This window comes from Octodon degus, unplaced genomic scaffold (genome assembly GCF_000260255.1).
Source record: "Octodon degus isolate 3935 unplaced genomic scaffold, OctDeg1.0 scaffold00011, whole genome shotgun sequence".
Taxonomy (NCBI): domain Eukaryota; kingdom Metazoa; phylum Chordata; class Mammalia; order Rodentia; family Octodontidae; genus Octodon; species Octodon degus.
The window spans coordinates 26,284,620-26,304,391 of NW_004524587.1; the positions used below are offsets into that span (position 1 = coordinate 26,284,620).

Sequence of the window (19,772 nt, forward strand, 5' to 3'; positions counted from 1 at the left end):
CTCTGGGCTTTGGGTTTAAGATTGTCGCTTGCTGGCCATGAGACCCTGCCTACGCTTTCAGCCAGGAGCCTCTCTGAGCCTTCATTTCCCTGGCTCTAAATTTTAGATGCCCTTTTCCAGAGCTCTCAAACTCTGACTCTATAAACTGCAAAAGAAGCCAAGACATTTGCAGATTAGCGATATATAAATGCTAACCAAAGACCGTGGGTTCCCACCAAAACTGGTTTCCCACCCTTTACTAGATGCTATCAGTGGTGGACCACACCAAGAACATAAGCAGATGAAATGACAAGCGAAACTGCATTTCTTGCAGAAAGTGTGAGATTTCATGAAGTTGATGGAAGCAAGAGGGAGAAAGCTTTGCCAGTGGATGACCACAGAGAAAGAGGACATTTATAAAGGAAGTGACTAGGACCTTCCAAAAAGAAGTGATGAGTTATCAAAGGATTCAGAGTGATCCTTGAGTGTGAGGAAGCCCTCAGATACTTTTTTTTTTTTTTTTTTTTTTTTTGGTGGAACTGGGGACTGAACTCAGACCCTTGTACTTGCCAGGGAAGGGTTTATTCTACTGAGCCATATCCCTGGCCCCCCTCAAATACTTCTGGGGGAAAAAAAATCTGCAAAACCTACTCAGAAAAGAAGAATGTCACATACTCTATTTGTCAGAAAAATAAAATTTTCAAATATTAGCACTTAATTCATTCTTCAGTCTGATGTGTGCACGAATGCAATTATAATCTAAATACTGCAAATCATAAGGTAAAACCAATTTAGCTTCGTATTTTTTAGTTTTTTCTAATTGCTAACTCACTCCAGCCAAGTTCACTTCTATAAATTTTTCGTTCGTTTTAAAACAGACAAACCTCAGGCAGCCTCCGCAGGGAGCGGATGCGATGGTGAGACGTCCCTCTGCCCCACTAGACCGCAGACAGCCTACTCCCTAGAGAGGAAGCCCCCAAGGGGCAGTGCACCTGGAGGGGGCGGAAGTGCAAGTGCTTCTTCGCGGGCGTTGAGGCTGCTTTGATCAACTCTTTTGTTGGACAAAACAGCCCCGGCGAGATCACAGACTCTTTGGCCCACGTCCACTCTGGGACAACAATACCGGCAAAAAGAGTAGTTAACAGTCAAAAACTTGGTTAACACGCTCCACGTGTTGAGCGGGGACAGCAGTGCCACTTCGACAGCCGGGCTCCCGGTACGTCGCTAGCGCTCGGGGAACCTGAGGCGGGAAAGCCGAGCTCGCGGCCTCGACCGAGCCTTCGGTCCCCCCCACCCCGGCCCCCACGCTAGGGTGGGGCCTCCGTCGGCCCGGCCCGCTCTGCGGCAGAGCCCGCCGTCCCGGCCCGCACCCGTCGCCCCACAATCAGGCTGGTATCCCCAGCCCCAGGCGCCCGCCCCCACCCCCGGTCGCGGCTGGGCGCTCCTCGCGTTCCTGATCAGGACCCCGCAGCCCCCGCCCGCCGGCGCCCTCCGTCCCCTCCCCCGGGCGGGAGGAGGAGACTCCGCGGCCCTCCCTCGGCCTCCAGGCGTCGGCTGCGGCCAGCAGCGTGCCCGCTCCACCCAGCCGCAGCGGCCGGACGTCCAGAGCCCGGCGGCCCCGGCCCGAGGTGAGCGAGGGCCGCGACTGAGCGCGGGGCGGGGGGACATCGTGGCCCGGGAACTCGCGCAGGCCGCAGCGTCCGCCAGAAAGAAGGGGTTAAACTAGGGGCGTGAAGGAGACGGAGTAGTGAGGGCACCCGCAGCAGTCCCCAAACATAAAAGTTTCTAGGTCCCTCCCAGGTTACCCCCAGTCTCAGGACACCGGGCCTCGGGTGAGAAGGGCTGCCCCGGCTGCAAAAGGCGGGGGATGGGGCTGCGGAACGCCCGGGCGGGCGCCGGGCGGGAGGGGGCGGCGGGCGGGGACGGAATGTGGAACTCTCCCGGGGGACCCAACGTGGTCACCATGGCGAATGCAGGATGGATGGGCAGCACTGACCAATCAGAGTACAGCGCCTCCTCCTACCCTGACTTCGGTAGCCAATAGGAGCTGCACGGTGGGGGAGCGGGATCGCCCCCCACCATAGGCTGGGAGCCCCGACAGCACGCCGCTAGGGGGAGCGGGAAGGCTGGGGAAGGGGTGAGTAAGTGGGTGCAAAGGAGACCCAGCGCCCACAGCAGCAGAAAACTAACTTCTGGAAGAAGTTGGGCAACTACAGGGGTGGCTCTGTGCGAGGAGAATAAAGTAGGTCTCAGTTGCCCCGCTGTGCTGGTGGTTCCAGTTCCTCTACCTGAAGGGGAAGCACTACCCGCATCCCACCCCATGCTTCAGAGCCTGTGTCAGGTGAGATTGGTTCAGGTTGGCACAAAGTGCACATCTGGTGAACAGAGGAATCTTGTTAGCGCCTCTCTCCATCCTATAAGTAGAGAAACTGAGGCCCAGAGAAGCTAGCAACACCTCCCATCCTCCACTCAGACGATGAATGGCAGAGCTAGGACTAGTAGGGTGGCTGCTATTCAAGTGCACCTAATTCTGGGAGCTGCTCAGGGGTGTGGCTGGGGGTCTACCCTGTGAGGGCAGCCCCTTCTCCCACCTCAGCCTTGCTTGTCTGCTGGGCCTAGTACCTTAGGATCCCATCTTGTAGGTGTCCCCAGAGGTATGGTGCCCTTCCAGTAGTCAGAAGCAAAAGAGGCATCCAGTCCCAGTACTCCTGCACTGGCTTTTCTGCCAGTGCGCTGCGTGGCTGTGGATTAGTCCAGAAGAGCTGCAGCAGGCCCTTCTGTAAAGACAGGACTTAGAATCACTGAGCCAGGGTATCTTTGTCCTGCCTCAGTCTGAGATGGTGGTGGTACCTGGGAACAGGCCAGGAGACAGCAGACTCAGGTCCAGCCTGAACACCTAATCTTCCTCCTCCCTGCCTCCCAGTTTGCTCCTGGAGGTTCGGCAGCTGGAGCCTGGGCAGCAGGTCAGAAGGACAGGTGCCCACAGTCTGTGGGCTGACCAGCCTTGGGCCCTACACTTATCCAATCAGGCTGGCCTCTGTGGTTTCCTGCTGGGCTCTACTCCCTTTCCACAGCCAGGCCTGTGGCCATGGCTCACCCCAGAGCCCTACCTGAAGGATTCTGGGAGGTTATTGGGTTTCTGAGCTTGAGAGGTGGCTGGGGAGAGGAAGACAGGGCTTTGGGGACCTTAGCCCCTCAGCTGGCTCCCAGCCAGGCCTCCATGTAGCTCATTCTTCTCAATGGGTATAGACAGATGGATCCAAATATTCAAGGGACAAAACACAAAATTATCCCCTATGAGTCCATTAGGCTCCCTCAGGCAAGAGGCTAGACCCCTGAATCGCATTTTTATCTCTGACTCTGACCTTGGCCAGTCGGTCTCAGAACCTACCTGTCTCAGAATCTAACTGAAAGCTGACTGCTGGTCCGTAGGATGGCTCAACGCTCTCTGGTCACCAAGGAACCCCCTAACGTTAAAACATGTCCATCATCTGTCCATCAGCCCAGGAAGCATTCACACTGTACGTGTTGTATGCTGGGCCCTGTACTGACAGTGAGAAGGACTAAGATGCCCCCTTGGACTTCACAGTGTGACCAAGGCTGAAAAACCGTTGGGAGCAGTAGCATACTCAGAGGAAGGGGAAGGCTTCCCGGGACAGGCGATGCTGAAGGTGGGCCTTCAAGGCTGTGTAGCAGTTTGTTGGTGGAGAAAGATGGAGGGAGAGATGTTCTAGACAGGTCTGTGAACAAAAGGAGCCTCTGGCTGGCTACTTTCTGTGAGCAGGGCTGATGAGGCCCCAGCTTTCAGTGGCTTCTGTTTCTGTCCTGCAGCAGGCAGTGAACATAGCTGAGGGGCCTGGGGTTCCACTCAGTTCGGTGCCCAGATAAAAAGGTACAAGATCGTGGATCAGCTTTTCTGCTCCCCATGGCACTAGTCAACTTTAACCAACTTTATGCAGAGTCTTTCCTAGAAGCTCTGAGTGGCACAAGGGCTCCTCCCACCTAGGGCTTCCTTGTGCAAAGGAAGGAGGGATAAGGGTCTGTAGTCTGCAGGGGGCCTTGGGAATGAAGGGAGTGACCTCCACAGATCCCTGAAGGAAGAACATGCCGAGCCTGGTGCGGAAGGGCCAGGTGTACAGCCCACTGGAGCCTGGGGTACAGTGTGCGTTGGCCTCAGTTACCAGGGCTGTGTTATGTGAGCAGGGTGGGGGCGGGGAAGTATTGCTAGGCAGGGTCTGGCTGATCTCGGTCTACAGGGTGTGTGGGGTTCCTGGTGTCCTGGCTTTTAAATAAACCATCCCAGGACCCCCCCCCCCCAGTCCTTCCCATTCACATCTGCACACAGTCCCCCGGGGCCGGCAGGAGGAGAGCAGGGTGGCTGTTACTGAATCTCCTTGCTCACACTGTTCCCTTTTCCCCCCGCCCCTAGATGGGTTCAGCCAGGCAGTTGGGAAGAGGATCAGGCACTGACTCTGAAGCCTCAGGCCCTGCCTGGCTCATGGGTGCCTGGAAACCATTAGGGGCCTGGATGGCGCCTGTTGTGCCCCTACGCCACAGGCTTAAGATGCCTGGAAGGAGCCAGGGCCCCCCTTCCAGCCAAGCCCCACAGCAGGCTTGGTGGTCCCAGAAGCAGAGGATTTGGCTGTGCCCCTCCCTGCTATTCTGTTACTTTGGGACTTCAGGAAGAACCCAGCAGAAGGACAGGCTGGCTCCACTGTGCTGGCTGGCACTTGGGTTTCCTGCCACCACTATGCTTCCACCCCTCCCCCCCACACACACACATTGTTTTTCTTTTCCAAGAGTTTCTCCGTGTGGAGCTGGGCCAGGAAAATGGGGAAAAGGGGAGTGTGTGTGTCTGTGTGTGCATGTTTAAGTGATCCAGGGATGAGCATCTGTCCCTGCTGGCTTCGTGCCTGGCAGTGTGCTGTTGTGTGCATGCGTGTACGTGTGTCCGCAGGTGTGTCTGTGTCCATAGAGGTGTGTGCACATGCAGCTCTGTGTGTCTTGCATCTGTGCTTTAGGGCGTGGAATTGCATGTGTGCCTGCAGACATGTCTGCGGGTACACAGGTGTTTGGATGTTCCTGAGTACAGAGGCCACTGCCTCAGAGCACTGGCAGAGAAACTGAGTCACAGAGTGGCACTCAGCCTGCCTGGGACCACTTGCAGTGCCAGCAGCACACCTAGAGTGGAATCTGGATCTGTGCAACTACGTCTGGTGACTGTTCAGGTGTGACTGGGCTGGGACATATGTGCATGTGTGTGCTGACCTGTGGGTGACGACATCACCATGTGCTCGGATGTTCCCAGTGTGCACTCCTAAAATGTACATTCCCAGCTGTGTGGGCTGGACCAAGAAACTGCATTTTAAGAACACATCCATTGAATCTGAAGCCACCTCTGCTGAGGAAATCCTGGGCTCTCTCACTCCACCCCCATTCTACAGGTGGGGAAACTGAGGCCCACAAAGATACTGTAGCTCCCATGAGGTCAGTGATGGAGTTGGGTCTGGATGACATGTCAGGGAAGGCAAATGGATAGAGAAAAGTGGGGGTGTTCCTGAGCAACCCTGGTAATCTGTGAATTTAACGTGGCACTGCTCCACTTGGTGACATAATCTGTGATGCCTGACTGTGTAGGGCTGAGGACATAAGTGAGGTCAGCGATGCCCGGAGACAAAAGCAAAAGGGAGCTAGGGGACTGCAAGTGTGTTTGGGGAAGAGGTTAGGACCCTGATGTGTGGACCCTGACAGTACACAGGTGGCGGGGCAGTGGCTGGGCTTCTTTGGGACTAGAAGACTTGTTGGAGTCCTAGAGGAAATCTGGTGGGAGTTGATGTGAGAGAGGAGTCCCTGCCACTAGTTGTGACACAGGGTGATGCCCCCAGCATGGGCAGGTGGCTTCTCTGTGCAGAACAGATTGGAAGGACAGCTCAGGCAGGGGACCAGGTAAAGAGAAAGGGGCCCAGGATGGGGTGCCAGCAGCACTCAAGGGCTGAGCCCCAGGGGCAGCCTGTCCAGAAGGCTGGCAGCCAGGGAGGCTGCACTCAGGCCCCTCATGGCTTCCTAGGCACCCATGCACTTGAGAGCACAGTGTCCTGGGAGAATGACAAGGAACCAGGAGCGATGATGTGTCCAGGTCAGGAACTCACACGTCACATGGAGCTGGAAGCCAGTCTGGTACTTGTGGCCAGATGAAAGGGAGGGCAGTGGTGGGTGTTGGCCATGCTGGATGGGCTGTGAACAGGAGCAGAGGGGAGGAAAGCTAGGGGGTGGGTTCCCGCTCCACTTAGATCCCCTGATAACCACAAAAGAGAGGCTTCAGGTCAGACTGGGATGAGGGCTGCCAGGCAGTGGGAGCCCAGGCACAAGGCCCATCTCTGGTGGGGAGAGCCCCACCCACAGTACATTGGTCACTCAGAAGGGGCTATAGCAGGAGGACTCAAGTTCTCCAAGATCTACCTGGGCAACTGAGTAAGACCCTGTCTCAAAAAGTGAACTAACATCTTTAAAAAGGCCTGAGGCTGCGTCTCAGTGTGAAGGCCCTGGGTTCAATCTCCTGTTCCAGAGTGGGAGATAAAAATGTACATCTTCAGAGCAGGTGTGAAGATCTGTGGACCAGGGCTGAACCCAATGGTGAAGGAGATGGGTGGGCCGCCTAAAGGAGCTGCAGTGGCAGTTAGCATGAGGCCACATGGTGGGAGTGTAGGGTCGATTGGGGGCAGAGAAGGACAGGTGCCTTTTTTATTTTTAAGGACAGTGAAGCCCATGATGACAAAGCCCAGTGCATAGCCCAGAGTGTGGGGGAAGCAGAAGAGAGACACAGGCATTGGCAGAAAAAGGCAGTAACCCTCCACCGCCCCATGACTCTCATCGAAGCCACTGGAGTTTTTCAATTATTGTCACCCACATATGCATTTCTTCAAGTCCTTACCAGTGTTTGGGTTGGGGCTCATACATACTGTAAGCGGCAGTAAGATGTTCTCTCACTTCAAATCTGAGAAGAATAAATGAGGCCCACATAGAGCCCTGGGCTGATGAGCCCTTCAGAGGAGGTCTGAGGGGCTTCTCAGAGGAGGGGATGTCTCAGATGAGATCTGAGGATAATGGGAACCAGCCAGTGCACATGTGGCCTGCTGCTGTGAAGGTAAAGGACAGGAGTCATGCTTCCAGGTCCCCTTGGCAACCAGAGAGCAGGGATTAGCAGGATGTCTTGAGGCCCTCCCTGGGCTGGAGGGGGTAGCCCTGGAACCCACCTCTTATACTTGTGCATGGCTGATCTTACAGACTGACGGTGGCTACAGCCTAAGAATGGTTGTGTTCTCCCGCAGATCCAACGAGGGGTCCCCCACCTGGTGACCAGGAGCGCTGTGGGGCGTGGCAGCCATCATGCCACGGAGTATCGCTCCTGTACCGCCTTGCTACCGCTGTCCCTAAGTCGGGCTGCGAGTTCGAGCCCAGCGCCCTCCTGCCCGCACCATGAGCCACGGGCCGAGTCCTCGTCTGATCGAGTCTCCACAGCTGTCCAAGGGCAGCCTCCTGACTATCCTAGGCAGCCCGTCGCCCGAGCGCATGGGGCCTGCTGACTCTCTGCCACCCACGCCGTCCAGCGGTACACCCTCCCCGGGACCACCGCCCGCACTGCCCTTGCCGCCGCCTCCCGCGCTGCTGGCGGATGGGGACTGGGAGAGCCGCGAGGAGCTGCGGCTGCGGGAGCTGGAGGAGGCGCGCGCGCGGGCTGCGCAGATGGAGAAGACGATGCGCTGGTGGTCGGACTGCACGGCCAATTGGCGCGAGAAGTGGAGCAAAGTGCGCGCCGAGCGCAATCGCGCACGCGAAGAGGTTCGCCAGCTGCGCCAGCGCCTGGACGCGCTCACCAAAGAGCTGGCAGGAGCGCGGCGCGAACGCCAGGAGGCGCAGGGCGAGTGCGAGGCTCGGGGCCGCGAGCTGGCGCGGCTGCGGGGCGCCCGGGTTGCTGTGGATAAGATTCACGACGGCTCGGAGCCCGATGCTGAGCGGGAGCGTGAGCCTGTGCGCGACATCGGGTCGGAGAGGCCGCAGGACAGCCAGGTGCGCATAGAGCCAAGCTGTGAATTTGGGGAGGAGGGCGGCTGTGGCGCCAGCCAGACATGAGGCGATGTCAAATAGTGGGGGCTCCGGAAGAAGCTAGTAATAAGCAATGCTATCTGGGAGTTTCCACACCTCCAGGTCAGACTCAGCTCTCAAGAGGGCGACCCAAATTGCCTCCCTTCTGGAGACCCAGGATGGTGAATCCCAGTTCCTGGTGGTCTCAATACTCTGACAGCTAAGAAATCAACAGAATGGAGAAATCGTCCCCTCTAGATAGGAGAGGGGGCCAACCTTCTAGCTGGAAGTCAGGATTAGTAGCTACAGCCCAATCCAATGTATTTGTTCAACTTGAATGGGTCAGGGGTCACTAGGCACACAGGAGGTGCCTGACCCACGCTTTGGCTAAACAGTTACCTTCCTAGAAGAGGTCCCATTTAAGTAGACTGGGTGAGTAGGAATTAACTGTATAAAGTGCCTGAGGCATTCCAGGACAAGGAACTGCAAGAGCCCAGAGGCAGAAGACCACACTAGTGGATTCCTCACCACTCAGCCTCCCATCCATTCATGTTGTCTCCTTGACCCTCGCAGACACCCTCTATGGAATGTGCTTCTTGAGCACTCCAGTTGCAGGGCAAGTCTGAGCCAGGTCTGAGCTGATGACCAGAGCCTGGGAGTTTGAGCCCAGGCCAGCTGCCTCCAGAGTCTGAGCTGGTCATCAGGATTTAGGGTGCGTGCAGAGGGCAGCCCCCTTCAGCCAGCATGCCAATCACCAGAAGGCCACCTGGGGCAGGATCCCACCTCAGCTGCTCCAGCTGCAACTCTTGGCTGCCAGCCCCTTCCCTGCCACTGCTGCCTCCTGGGCCTGAAGCCCTAATTCCCAGGTGCTTGCAGGAAGTGTTCCCTGCTCCTATTGCGGGCCTCCTCTCCTTATGGTCATCACAGTGGGCAGAGCCCTGGGTCAGCGTCTGAGTTTGCACTCCAGCCCTGCTGTTTCTGTGCTCTGTGGCCCATATGAGTCCCTTACTTCCTTATGTCCCCATTTGTGCAAAGGGACTTTAGACAGGTGACATTCAGGGTGTCCCTCGCTGGACAATCTGAGATACAGGGGGCAGAGGAGGTGGTCACTGCTCCAGGATTGTTCAACCTCATCATGCCTCAGTGTTTGCCCCTGAAAAACAGGATCATAGAATGGCAATTCCTTTTGAGGGAATCTAGTCCTCAACTATGGTAGGCATCTGTGCTTTGATATGTACTTGCATACTTCCAGTGATGGGGAACTCATCACCTCTCCTGAGGAATCTTCCAAGACATAGGAAATATTGGTAGCTGACTCTGAAGTTTCAGGACGTAAGAGAAGAGGCTCAGAGATGGAGAGGCAGAGAGCGGCAGAGGAAGCAAGGGTCCAGAGGCACAGTAGCACTTGCCAAAAGTCACCAGCAAGCTGATTCCAGCCCAGGGTCTGTGAGAGCCCATAAAGAGGGTCACCAAGGGGACAGTGTGGCAGACTGGTGCATCCTCCCTGTTGGTCCCTGCAGGAGCTGGAGCTGGTGGAGACCCTGCTGAAGAGCAGACCAGAGGAGCCCGAGGGCTGCTGGGAGACGCGCAGCATTGGGGCTGGAGCCCCAAGGGGCAGCTCAGGCCGCCAGGAGCGCAGCCGGCTCCCCTGGGAGGACACAGGCGCCACTGAGGATGACGCCTCCAAGTTGACTGCCCTGCGGCTGCGGCTGGATGAGTCCCAGAAGGTGTTGCTCAAGGAACGAGAGTGAGTCTCAGAGGGCAGGCAGGGGGCTAGGGCACCCTCAGAGCCCCAGAAAAAATCAGTGTCACCGAACACAAGACCCACCAAGGTACATTTGCAATGCCATGTGAGCTTTTTGAGTTTAGGATTTTTTGTCCCCCGGTATTGGGTACTATACCAGTGAACTATATCCCCAGCCTTTTTTTTTTAATTTGTTATTTGGAGACAGGGTCTCACTAAGCATTTAAATTGCTCAGGCTGGGCTCAAACTTGCAGCCCTCCTGCCTCAGCCTCACAGCTGAAATCATAGGCATATGCCAACGCAAGACTTTTTTTATTTGTTCTACTAATACATCTTGGGCATCCAACAGGTGGTATGGGAGGCTGGAGCCAGTGAGGTTGGAGGAGGAAGCCCTGGTGCCCGCCAGGTTTAGAGGTTAACTAGAGGTAGGGGAAGCATCAGAGAAGAGAGGAGAAGGCAGGCAGCTGAGAGAAGGAGAAACTGAGGAAAATGGTTTCAGGGTAGTCAGATCGGTCAGCTGGTCAAGTGAAAAGAGAACTGACCACTGCTGAGAGGTCATTAACCTTGGTCAGGGCAGTTCAGAGGGCACAGCCTGGTGCTACTGGGTATTGTGCAGCTTTGCTGTTCAAGAGCTATATAGTCTGGGCTGGAGAGATGGCTCAGTGGTCTAAAGCACCTACTTGAAACAAGCTTGGCAAAGCACAGGGACCACGGTTCAATTCCCCAGCACCACATGCCAGCCAGCCCTGCCCCCTGGTGGGCTGAGCTGGCCACACACACACACACAATAAATAAATGTAATAAATAAAAATAAATAAATATTTTTTAAAAAAAAAGAGCTATATAGTCTAATCTAGCTACACACATGACTTTATTTTTGAAAAATCAACATAGGGACCAGAGCTGTGCTCAGCAGTAGCGGGCTTCCCTAGCATGGACAAGGCCATGAGTTTGGTTCCTCAGCACTGCAAGAAATAAAAAGAAAAACCCCAGTGTCCTTGTGAAGGTGGAGGTGAAGGTCGTGGTGATGCTTGTTTGGCCAAGGAGCACCACAAATAGAAGGCAAACCACTGCCAGAGGCTGGTGGGGTGGGGGAGATGGGACGCGGTACAGGTTCTTTCTCACAATCAGAAATGAGACCGTCCCTGCCAGCACCTGATCTAGGCCTCATGACCTTCAGAACCACAAGAGAATACATTTCTGCTGCTTGAGAAAAAAAGTCAACTTGATGCACTGAAATAAGCATTTGCCTGTCCCTCCCTGTCTTCACTTCTGCAGGGACAAACTGGCACTGAGCAGAAACATCGAGAAGTTGGAGGGAGAGCTCAGCCAGTGGAAGATCAAGTATGAGGAGCTGAGCAAGACCAAGCAGGAGATGCTCAAGCAGGTCAGTCTGGAGATGAGGAGCCTCCAGCCGGTGGCAGGAACACATGAATGTCTACAGTGGGGACGGGAGAGAGTGCAGTTCACTCATTCGGTGGTGGTTCTGAGTTCAGGGGTTAAGGGGGACCTTTGCCCTCAGCAGCTCACTTTGTAGAGGGTGGGAGTGGGCAAATGACAGTGACCAGGGAGGAAAATCCATGACCACAGAGAAGTCAAGCAGACTGAGAAGGATAGGGCGGGGGCTCCAGAAGGCCTCTCTAAGAAGGTGACATTTGACGTAAGATCTAAAGGGGTGAGAAGAAACAAACTTTGAGAGGGTACAACAGGGGAGGCACTGAGGCTATAACCAGTGGGCAGTGAGGCACAGTGGGGCTGGATCTCACGGGGCCTTGTGACCAGAGTGGAGAAGGAGTCTGAATGTGACCTGCCTTGGGCCTGCTTTGTGCCAGATGTCATTGAGTCCTTGTGGCAGTCAAGAGAGTAGGGTCTTGACATCCTAACCTTACAGATGAGCAAAGAGGCCTCAGAGAGGGGAGTCCACCCTGGGATGATGGGATCAGGCTGGCTGCCACATCTTGCTCCTTGACAGCTCCCAGGGCCACCAGAGGGCGCAGTCACCCAGGAAAAGCCTGGCTAGATTGGCTGGGTGTCCAGGTGAGAGGCTCAGAGCCCTGAGAGCCTGAACCCCAGTCCTGGAAGAGGCCAGGGACTACTCTTCCACTAAAATCTCCCAGAACCAGCCATCATCTTTGGGATTGCTGTCCCGGAGGCCAGCTCTTTAAACTTTCAGACTGTGAGGTGTACTTATTTGAAAAAAAGTGAAAGAAACACCACTATGCAGCTCAGCTGAAATCATCTCTTTTGTATCTGGCATCTCTCCCACCACATTCTGTTTGAAGACTTTGCCATATGGCTGCATGGAGCAAGAGCTTGCTGGGGCTTGCTGCTGTATAGTAGGGTGCTGTGTTCATTGAAAAGCCCCCGAGCAGCCCCAGTGCACCTGCTTGCAGACCAGTTTTTAGATCTGTGGTATGCACTGAGGGCTTCTGTGTCAAGGGAGTGCAGGACACAGGGATGGCAGGCAGATCCCATAATCCCAGGGTGGACTCCCTTCTCTCATCTGTAAGGTTAGGATGTCAAGACCCTACTCTCTTGACTGCCACAAGGACTCAATGACATCTGGCACAAAGCAGGCCCAAGGCAGGTCACATTCAGACTCCTTCTCCACTCTGGTCACTGCCGTGCAGCTTGCACTCTGGTGGGCAGTAAGATGAGCACAGGAGAGCCCTGGAGATTACCTGAGGATGTCCCAGGCAGGGAGAACCACATGTGCAAAGGCCCTTCAGAGGGCAGGAACCTGGTGTGTTTGCAGAATAGAAAGGCATCCACACAGCCTGGAGCACGGTGAACTATGGGGAAAGAGATGAAGAGTGAGGACAAGGAAAAGAGACAGGACTCTGATCGCATGGGCTTTGTGAGACCACAGGAGTCAGGTTTTATTCCAAGGCACCTGTGAGCCATCACAGGGGCTTTTGGTATTAGGGAGAGATGGAGATTGAATTTGTCTTTCTTAAAAACTCACTGTGAGGCCATGGATATAGCTCAGTGACATAAGCACCTGCCTGGCAAGTCCAAGGTCCTGAGTCCAATTTCTGATACCAAAAATAAACATAAATAAATAGATAAATGGATAAAAGCTCACTATGTTTGCTGTTTGGCTGACAGACAAGAGTTGACACAGGGAAGGGGGAGCTAGGTGTTAAGGGGGAGAGACGAGAGGCAGAAGCATGCTCAGAGTCAGGGTCTGCTCGGGACCCCAGGTGTCCCCGCACCAGTGCCCGCCCTGTCTCCCAGAGCCAGTTCCGGTCTATACTGGGGGTCCTCGTGTAACCAGGCAGGCAATGTCTTCACAGCTTAGCATCCTGAAGGAGGCACACCAGGACGAGCTGGGCCGCATGTCCGAAGACCTAGAGGATGAGCTGGGCGCGCGGTCCAGCATGGACAGGAAGATGGCTGAGCTGAGGGGCGAGGTGAGGTGGCCGGCAGAACTGGGGGACTGGAGCTGGCCATCAGCTGGTCACTGGGAGGGAACGGGAGCCAGGTCTGTGCTCTGAGGGTGTCCCCATCTGTAGGGGGCGGCCCTTTCCCATACAGGGACCAGAAGCACCCCCACATCCTGCACACCGTGAAAGAAGCCCAGCTTAATTATAGCAGCTGCAGCTGGATCTGCTTCCTGGAGCCATTTTTGGCTCCAGGAGGTGGAGGGGCAGCGTGGCCCTCAGCCCCCCCTCCCTCTGGAGTCTCACTCCATCCTGCCTCTTGCAGATGGAGCGGCTGCAGGCTGAGAATGCGGCTGAGTGGGGCCGCCGAGAGCGGCTAGAGACTGAGAAGCTGGGCCTGGAGCGGGAGAACAAGAAGCTGCGGGCGCAGGTCGGAGACCTGGAGGAGGCCCTGGCCCGGCGCCGGCGGCAGACAACCAGTGCCCTGGACTGCGACCTGCGGGCCAGCCAGGCCGCACTCTTCGAGAAGAACAAGGTGGGCAGGGAGGACAGCGGCCAGGGCCTCCCCGCCCAGCCCCAGCAGGGCACCACCTGCGCGTCAGGCCTGCTGGTAAATTACAGGTTGAGACTTCCTAATCCAAACTCTGACATCTGAAAGGCTTCAGCTGTCAAAAGTTTGTGAGCATCAGCATGGGGCCGCTAGTTGAGCCCCCACAGCCTGCACGATGGGTCCCAGAGGAAACCCATGCACACTCAGAACATTGTGTCAGGTTATCTTCTGCCTCTGTGTCCAAGGTGTCCATGAGTCATACATAACTGAGTTTCATGTCTGTGCTGGGGTGGGTCCCATACCCTAAATACTTTCTTATGGAGATGCAGATATTCCAAAATCCAAAAATAACTTGAAATCCAAAGCACTTCTAGTCCCAGGCATGTTGGATAAGAAGTGTTCAAGCTGTAGCTGCGTTTGCGGTGCACCTACTGTATGCTAGGCCATCTGCACTCACAGTAACTGCACTTATTGAGTACCTACTGTGAGGTTAGGCCCCGTGACAATTACAGTAGCTGCAAGTATGAGCACCTGCTGTGTGCTATGAGAATAACAGTGAACAGACAGGTGTTGGCTCTCCCTCTTCTCACAATGGAGCTGATGGCTTGTGGGACCCACAAGTTGCCGACTGTATCACATATGCTTATACCGATCGTGTTGCTCCATGGTTGACATGGGAAGAGGAACTACTGCGGACTTGGCCTGTGTCCAGGGTCCTAGAAAGCCTTCCTGAGGGAGTGGCATTTGACATTAACTGCTGGTAGCCTCATTTGGGAAAGGAGAAGAATGGGTGGTCATGTGAGAGAACGTCCCATGGTGAGAGGACGTGGCACTTTAGAGGGACAAGAAAGCCAGCATCGCTGTGGAGTGTGAGCAGGGGCCAGAGCATGTGAGGCTGGGGCCTGGCCAGCAGGGCGGGCAGTGGCATGAGGGCAGGCCAGTGTGAAGGCCGCTGCTGTCCAGACGCAGCAAGGGCCAGTGGAGACACAGACCACACTGGGCTTGGAGGAGATGAAAGAAAAGCTGGACTCGGGAGACTTAGACATCACCCCCACTTCACAAATGGGAGAACTGACGGATCCTGGCGCTTAGGGCAAGGCGTTTCCTCTACGGCTGCTGCTGCTCTTCCCAGCTGCTCTGGCCTCTCCTCTCTTGCCTCCCACACCCACTCCTCAGCTTAGTTTGTTCTCAGACTTAGCACTTCAAGTGCCATGGACTCATAACCAAAGACCTCAGACCTCCTCCCCACACAAATCCTGCCCTGGCTCCAGCTGCCTGCTCATATCTCACAGTCATGTATCCCAAGTGAAGCCACCTCCCACCCTTCTCTGTTGCCTCCTGAGCCTTCTCACCCCAATAAGTGCCATCTGTTGCTCCCAGCCACTCCCCAAACCTTAGTGCTGGTGTTTGGGACAGCAGGGGACTATCCCAGGGAGAAGACACCCAGCACCCCAAGTGCTACCTGACCTATGGGACTTGTGGTGTGGTGCCCAGGTAAACCTGAGCCCTCCTTCTCTGTCCCCTGCAGGAGCTGGCAGACCTGAAGCACGTACATGGCAAGCTGAAGAAACAGTTCCAGGAGAAAGTGGCTGAGCTGGCCCATGCTAACCGCCGGGTGGAGCAGCATGAAGCTGAGGTGAAGAAGCTGCGGCTGCGGGTGGAGGAGCTCAAGAAAGAGCTGGCCCAGGCTGAGGATGAGGCAAGTGTGCCTGAGGGGCCAAGGGAGCAGCCTGCAGGGCCACCCGTGCTCCATGCTGGGACCACAATGCCTGGCAAGGCGGGACTTCAGGAGGCACCAGAGAAAAGGGAGCGGGTGGGTGGCAGGTGGTGCTAGGTTAGGTGTGGGGGCAAAAGGGGGGAAGCTGGCCAAGGTGAGCAAGTGAGTGAGCGAGTGGCTGAATGGATGAATGGGAGGGTGTGGAGACGGCTGAATGGAGGACAGAAGGGAGACTCCATGGATGAGTGAACAGATGGATGCAGGACTAGGTGGGCAGATGGAGGGGAGAGGAGGGAGGGAGGATAGATGAATGAGGTGTAACGGCAGATGTCAGCTGACTGGAGGGAGAGATGGGTGGATGATGGGTGCACAAACAGATGGAGGGCTGGATGGGTAGACTGTGGACAGATGGACAGACAGCATACTACAGGAGTGTGTGGAAGAATGAGTCCAGAGAGAAGGGAGAACAAGGTCGGGAGCATGGAGGGGCGTGTGGACAGGCAGATGAGTGGGTGCTGATGGGTAATGCATGGGGCGGGGGGGGTGAGTGTCCCCATAGGCAGACAGGCTGGTAGGAATTGGTGGTAAGTGGGTGGGCAATGGGTCTGCAATTTAGGGCGTTGGGGGCTGGGTAGACTTGGAGAGGACACCACAGGGACAGAGAGGAAGGAGCAGAAAGGATGCTGCTTGGACAGGTGGCTTTGACTAGGCCTCAGGAGCAGAAGCCCTGGAAGGGCATAGTCTCAAGAGTGGAGCAGAGTAGCTGGGCCCCAGCTGCCCCTCCCTGGCGACCCAAATGCCCTTGGTCCTGCTCGCCCACAGCTGGATGAGGCCCACAACCAGGCACGGAAGCTGCAGCGGTCTCTGGACGAGCAGACAGAGCAGAGCGAGAACCTGCAGGTGCAGCTGGAACACCTGCAGTCCAGGTGGGCATGGGGACTTGGGGGGGCATCCAGGTGCTGCCTCAGGACCTTCTGTTGGATCCCTTAAGAAGGCCAGAGGGGAAGACAGAGAAGGAAGAGGTCCTGGGGCCAGAATCCTGTCCCCTCAAGGCAGGAAAGGCCAGGGTCAGGAAACCAGGAAGGTGGGTGCAGGAAGCCAAACCAGCTGGGGAACCTGGAATTGTCTCCTCTAGCTGGTTGGGGGGGTGGCCAGGGAGGTCAGGCCAAAGATGAGGGATAGCACTCTGGGAATTGTTGGCAGGAAGAGTTAGCCCCAGTCTGGTCAACATAATGACGTAGCAAGGCCCGGTCTCGAAATAAAAAAGGCCTCAGGATATAGCTCAGTGTGAAGGCTCTGGGTCCAATCTTGAGCACTGCAGAAAAATAAAACAGAACAAGAAGTTACCAGAAATGTAGGCCTCTGGCATCCCAGGCCAGCAGGGATGTGGAAGGCAGAGAGATGCAGAGACCCCATCAGATTGGCCGAGCCTGAGGGTCCCGCTTTCTGTGGATCATGCCTTTTCTCTTGCATGTCCCCTCAAGCCAGGAGATGTCAGAGAACTTCAGGTCCAAGTACCCCCTGCACAGCTGGGAGGCCCTGGACATCAGGCCCCCATACTGACCTGCTTCCTGCACCCAGGGCTGGCCACCCTGTCACCTGCATTCTTTCCCTCTGCAGCCAGCCTGCCTGGGAGGTCTTGGGATAGTAAACATCTCGGGGTCAAATTCCCATCTGTATGGTGGGGATGATAATAAATCTCACTCCTTGGTCATTGTGAGAATTAAATGAGCTCATTCATGTTTATAAAAGTGCTTGAAAGACTGGACTTCATGGTGCACACCTGTAATCCCAGCACTCTTTGAGGCTGAGGCAGGAAGATTACCAAGTTCAAGCCTAACCTGGGCAACTTAGTGACAGTGAGATCCTGTCTCAAAATAAAATATAGAAAAAGAGCTGGGAAGGCTGGGCTGTTCAGTGGTACAGCCCTCGCTTCGCATGCACAAAACTCTGGGTTCCATCTCTAGCAATGGAAAGAAAGAAAAAAAGGCAGGAGTGAGGTCAAGAGAGAGAAAGCATGCAAGGATACAGCTCAAGGCAAGAGCCTTGAGTTCAATCCCCAGTATCAAAAAAATAAAAATAAAAATAAAAAAAACCTGCCATAAATGCTGAGTAATCGTCAGCTGGTATAGCTGTTCTCACTGTTGCTGCTGCTGCCACTGGCGCCGCCCCTGGGGAGGGGCCTAGGTTGGGTTGGATAACTGTGCTGCAAGCAGAGCATTCCTTTGAGCAAGGCAGAAGGCGAGATCTTCTCTCTAGCACACTGGCAGACCAGGAAACCAAGGCCCAAGAGGAAAGCCACAATGCTGGGCCCCTGGCCGTTGGCACCGGCATTTGCTGAGCGTGTACTAAGTCCTGCTGTGTGCTGCAGTGTCGTGTGTAGGAGGGCAGGCTCAGGAGCTGAGCCCGTGGAATAGTCAGCTACTCTTCACTTTCCTCATCTGCCTAAGATGATGCTCTCAAGTGTTGTGCAGCGGCCCAGTCGTGGATCTCCGCCCAGTGAGATCTGGAGGCCACCGTTGAGGGCTGTCCCAAAGTCCAGGCCACATTCTTTAGGAGTCATAAACTCCCCACATCCCCAGCACCTCGTGGGGAGGGCAGGACCACCATGACTTCCACCTCCTCGTAGTTTCCAACTTTTTGCGCTTTACTGATCATACGGGACAGCTCACTAAATCACCACAGTAATGGAGGCACACGCCCCTCCCTGCCGTGTTAATAATTCATGCCTTCCAGTAAGATGCAGCAGGGCGGCTGCTTTGCTGGGGCCGGGGGATGGGCACCTTCTCCACCAGCTCCGCTCACTTGCTGGGAGTCTGAGTTGGCTTCCTGTGTTTTGGCTTTAGGAATTTTAATACAGAGAGAATAAGGGCCAAGCACTTTCTCACCAACAGTGGGAAGGTAGGGTCTCAGACCACCCCCAGTGCCACCCCCTGCTCCATCAGCCCTAGGAGCAGGCCTTTAGACAAGTCACTCAGTTTTTTGGTCCTCTGTGTCCTTGTCTGTAGGTGGATATGACAGTATGGCGTGCCTCACAGAAGCAAAAGTAGTGAAGAATGCCTGGCAGCCAGCAAGCAGTAGGGAAACTAGCCGCTGTCTGCACAGCTGCAGCCATGCTATCAGGAGGTGGCAGGGCCAGACTGTCCTCTAACCTCTTGTTGCTCCATCCCACAGACTCCGCAGGCAGCAGCAGAATGCCCCCCTCTTCGGGAAGATCCGCAGTGCCCGCTTTGGCACTGAGGAGGCAGGGGATGGAGCCAGCGACCTGGACGAGGATGAGGACCTGCAAATCCAGGTGGCCTAGGGCCTCCCAGGGCTGCATGGGACTGGCCCAGAGCCACAAGCCCAGCCCCTAGACCCCCAGACTGATGCAGCTGGCTGTGCTTGCGCTGGGTCCCAACCCTGATCGCTGAACCCACCTCTTCTCTCCCAAGAGAATATGGGTGCCCCTCCTCACCCAACCCCACCCCAGCGCTCCTGTGGAAGGGAACCCTGTTTTCTACATATGTGTGCCCAGGACTCCTTGGGCCCTTTTGGTTTTATAAACAAAGGACTGCTCAAGGCCAGTCCAGGGGACCCCACCCACCCAGGCTTTGTGCAGAGTGGGCCAGGTCAGGGAAGTGTACAGGGACCCCAGCTCGGCGCCCCTTGTCACACCTTAGTGATCTGGGGGACCTGTTCATGATACAACTTGATGAACCCAAGCTTTTGTAATAAATGGAGTTCAAGTTCTTGAGCAGAGTCCTGAGAGCATAGCAGATGTGGGGGGAAGGGGAGGGGGTCTGCAGCAGCCTATACCTGGCACTGAACTGGAGCTGAATGAATGAATGAGATGAATGAGCATCTGAGCTGCAGAGGTGTCTGGTATTCAGCTGTGAAGGGCAGGAAGAGGTATGGTACCCATCTAATCTGAAGAAGATAAGACTTGAGTTCCAGCCACTGAAGGATTCACACCTCCACTCTGCCCCTTACTGGCTGTATAACCTCAGGGAAGATGCTTGCCCTCTCTGAGCCCCTGCTTATCCAGCTGTTGATTATGATGTCTTATAGAGTAATCAGAAGAGTTAGAGCCGTTCATCCAGAGCCCAGCGAAGGTGAGTGAATGTCAGAGTACCTGGCAAGAGCAGTGGTGGCCCGGCGGGCGCAGGAGATGGGAGCTTGCCCAGAGGCAGATGTGGCTGCTGGGGACGAGGAGACCTTTCCTTCAGCCTTGCTCAGGCAGCGGAACTCCAGGAACTTTTATTTTTGGAATTTAATTTCTTTTTTTTTTTTTTTTAAACATTTATTTAGTGTGTGTGTGTGTGTGTGTGTGTGTG

The 19,772-nt window shown here is 55.4% G+C and overlaps 1 protein-coding gene across 1 annotated transcript; it reads left to right on the forward strand.

Moving 5' to 3' along the window:
• Window positions 1-1,447: 1,447 nt before the first annotated feature.
• Ccdc102a (coiled-coil domain containing 102A) lies at window positions 1,448-19,188 on the forward strand. Its single transcript, XM_004625948.2, has 9 exons — window positions 1,448-1,607; window positions 7,308-8,046; window positions 9,582-9,808; window positions 11,085-11,193; window positions 13,103-13,219; window positions 13,515-13,724; window positions 15,268-15,438; window positions 16,279-16,382; window positions 18,631-19,188. Exons 2-9 carry the CDS (start codon window positions 7,456-7,458, stop codon window positions 18,758-18,760), a joined length of 1,659 nt encoding a protein of 552 aa, XP_004626005.1. The 5' UTR covers window positions 1,448-1,607; window positions 7,308-7,455; the 3' UTR covers window positions 18,761-19,188.
• The last annotated feature ends 584 nt before the right edge of the window (window positions 19,189-19,772 follow it).